Consider the following 3,614-nt stretch of genomic DNA (forward strand, 5'->3'; position numbering starts at 1 on the left):
AAAAGGAAAAAACACCAACCCCTCCAAAACTAAACGTATTGTTCTTTAATACTGTTCTGCTTTATAGCCTAAAAGCGTTTGCCTAATATTTAAATTTTGTAGCTTTTAATAAAGTGCAGTTTTTATTACATAAGCAAAGTAGAATTAAATTGTTTACTTAGATCATTTGCAGTTATGATCCAGTTTGCACACTTGATTTGGTAGATATCTCAAAAGTTCTAGAAAAATTGGGTACCTCATAACTGTCTAACAGACTGAAACAAGTTGCTTGCTTTCAGAGTGCAGGCAACTAGTTTAGTCAGTTTAGGTGCCTTGGCCTCTGAGACAAAGGTTCCGCATTTCCAAAATGTGCTAAAAAATGTTCTTTCAAAATATCACTCTTTTCATCAGCATGAACTGCTAAAGGTATTGCCTGAATCTTTTGAGTAGAGGTGACTTAAGGGTGACAAGGGGATTTGGATGATGAGGCAAAGTTAAGTTTGTGGTTAGGCTAAATTGCTATATAATTAGTGTCTCTGCGTAGAAGCTCATTGCAGATGTGTTCATCTCTTGCCAGTGAATTCATCATCCAAATTGAAAACTGAGTAACTGTCCTGTTTGTTTCAGGAAGGAGAACATGGCTTGGATGAACATAAGCTCCACATGTATCTGTCTGCTCTGCAGTCACTGATTCCTTCGCTGTTTGCACTGGTGCTACAGAATGCACCTTTCACAAGCAAGGCTAAACTTCAGGGAGAAGTACCACAAATAGAAGGTAAATGATTACTTTCTGATATGGATTTCTTTCATATTGGTCTCCCTTAGCAAATCCTTAAGTAATTCTTCCTTTTTCCACCCCTCACTATGCTTGAGACCTGATTATCACCAAAAAAAATTTTATTTCATCTCTGTATTCTTCTCTACGTCTTGTAAGAAACTTGGAGAAAGCAAAGCAATTTTTAACTGTACTTCCTGAAGGTTTTTCAATAATTGATTTACATTAGTAACCAGTAATAGCTCAGGAAGGCTAGCCTCGGTTTCAGTTAATTCTTACAAATTTATAAAGTGCGAAAAATACAGTGTAGTGCAGGAGTGTCACCATCTATTATGTGTGTGTGGAGTATCTTAGAAGACTGCACCATGCCTGTCAGTGCTCAAGGCCAGGTTGGTGGAGCTTTGAGCATCCTTGTCTAGGGGAAGATGTCCCTGCCCATGGTAGAGGGGTTGGAACTAGATCATATTTAGGGTCCCTTCCAAACCAAACCATTTTATTACTCAATGGCCTCACAGTAAAGTTGAATCTGGATGAACAATCTTAACCTGTAAAATGTTTTCTTCTGTTGCAAATACTTTTTAAAGGTTTTACTGGTAGTACCTCCCAGATGCTGATAATAGTGTGGTGTGTGAAGATGCAGAGAAAGGGTAACAACTTTTTAGATTTCAAAAATTTCCAATTTCAGCCTAGTCTGACATTTTTCCCTCCACAAATGTGATGGAAAAAATATCACATACTTTTCATTAATCTGGAAGCATTACAGATTGGCTGGCTTTCTTGAGTTTTGCAGTTGGAAAGATGATGTTCTTGTTGGTTAAATTCATTGCTGCATAATTTTAAGCATGAATTAAAAAAAAAAATAAATGTGTTGGTGTAGCAGGCTTTCAGTCCCCATGTATTTTAATGGTCTAGAATTTTTTTGTGGTCTTGCTTTTTAAGTGTAAATTATTCTCTTCTGATAATAAGGGCCACTAGGTTAGTCAGGAGAGATTTGACCTTGGTGAAGCCATGCTGGCAATGATAATTGCATAATCTCCCTATATCAGCATTTTCTCTTCTTAAATGAGAGTTATATAATCTCTTCAGAGATGATTTTAACTCACTGAATTTTTTAAAAGCAAACTGATAACCTTATGCAGAAGGGACCTAAGGATTTTCCTACTTTCTTGGCTCTCATTTCAAACATCACTCCATGGTGTTATCATCTTCTTTTGTTCATGACTGCTTGTTCTCTGCTATTACAGTCACTAGATTCCCCCGACCCGTATCGCCCCTTCAGGATGTGGCCATCATCATCGGAAGCCGCGAACAGTTAGCAGTGTTGTTGCAACTCTATGACTATCAGCTGGAACATGAGGGTACCACAGGCTGGGAGTCTCTGCTATGGGTAGTCAATCAACTGTGAGTTAATTTGTATCTTAGGATTCCTAATTTTAAAATGTGTCAAAATTAATAGTTCTTAAGCATGGTCATGTTTAACAATTACCAAATAAGACAATACTAAGTATGATTGTCTTTGAGAATTATTGAAGAGGAAAACATTGGATTTATTTTAGGCATTTTAGTTTTCATGTTGAACTGACTTGGATTTTATTCAAAAAATATCAACAATTTAACAGAATGTGTTGCTTATCAGACTTGCTCTGATAAGGTTGAGTTTTTTCTTATTTTTTTTCTGATATTGTCAGTTCTCTGTTGAACTGAAGACTGTTGTATTCTGACTGTCTCATGATAGATAGTAACATATGTTTGAAAATGTAGATCAGACTTCTGGCACCTGAACCCTTGCTTTCTTCATGGGTCAGGAATTGTATGGGTCAAGTAGTTAATTTTATTAGAACCAGTAGTGCTCTGTGTGTGCATGTATTTATTTATATAAACAGGAAATCTATACAAATGTAATTGGAGAGAAACAAAAGATCAGAGTAGTGTTTAATATCATTTTGTTTCCTGATTTTTAGGCTACCACAGCTTATAGAAATAGTTGGCAAGATCAATGTAGCATCAACTGCCTGTGTCCATGAGTTCTCTAGATTTTTCTGGAGACTTTGTAGGACATTTGGGAAAATTTTTACAAACACTAAGGTAAGATATTAGCTTAAATATTCTAATACAGAGTACCTTGATAATATACATTCTCTGTATTTACATTATGTCTGAACACCTACACTATATGTGACCATTTATATTTTCAAGTCACACTGATGCTTTTCCAGAAGTGCATTTAAGCCTGGTATTTTTAAAGCTCTATTTCTGTCCTTTTCTGGTTTTGGTCATTTTGGAATGGCCGCCTCATCTTGCCCAACAAGGAATGATTTGGGTTTTTTAAACTGTATTCTTCATATTGCTTTGTGAATGACAGAGAGATGAGAGATCATCCTAATTCTAGTGATTTAAAACTGTTCTTTCTTCAGAGCAGCAGCAGCAGTTTGTGGTGTACATAAGTACTTCAGCCTGTACTTACTTGTATATTTAAAATTAATACTTTCCCAGCCTGAAATATTTTCTACAGATGACATCTAAACATTTTAATCAAGGAATTACATAATTTTTCTCCATAAAATAACTTCTGAATATAATGAAAAAATACTTTAAAGGGAATTCATACCTAAAGATAAAATTAGGTATTAGCATAACATGCTGCTTCCAGAGAGGAGATTAAAACAAGTCTCTGGTCTTTGAAAGCCCTTTCTGTAAGTTATCTGTAAAACTGTTGCTTCTATAAAATTGTTCTGATACTGATTATCATAGCTGTATTTCGAAGAGGGTCCATTGATAGCAAAGATACAAAAGATAATTTTGGTTTTTTTACGTACTTCAACTATTTGTGTCACAAATACTAAATACTGCTACTTGTGTT

The 3,614-nt window shown here is 35.4% G+C and overlaps 1 protein-coding gene across 1 annotated transcript in view; it reads left to right on the top strand.

The window, feature by feature from the left end:
• The window catches only part of LOC114073517 (RAB11-binding protein RELCH-like), a gene marked incomplete at its 3' end in the record, with an annotated part of 3,403 nt that extends 564 nt beyond the window's left edge, over positions 1-2,839 (top strand). Inside the window, exons 2-4 of the mRNA XM_027911252.1 lie at positions 607-754; positions 1,999-2,155; positions 2,716-2,839. Of these exons, the coding sequence (XP_027767053.1) occupies positions 643-754; positions 1,999-2,155; positions 2,716-2,839 (393 nt within the window). The remainder of the gene's footprint in view (positions 1-606; positions 755-1,998; positions 2,156-2,715) is intronic.
• Between the last annotated feature and the right edge of the window lie 775 nt (positions 2,840-3,614).

This window comes from Empidonax traillii, unplaced genomic scaffold, assembly GCF_003031625.1.
Source record: "Empidonax traillii isolate 1590-97213 ecotype Southwest subspecies unplaced genomic scaffold, ASM303162v1 scaffold6781:size5688, whole genome shotgun sequence".
Lineage (NCBI taxonomy): Eukaryota > Metazoa > Chordata > Aves > Passeriformes > Tyrannidae > Empidonax > Empidonax traillii.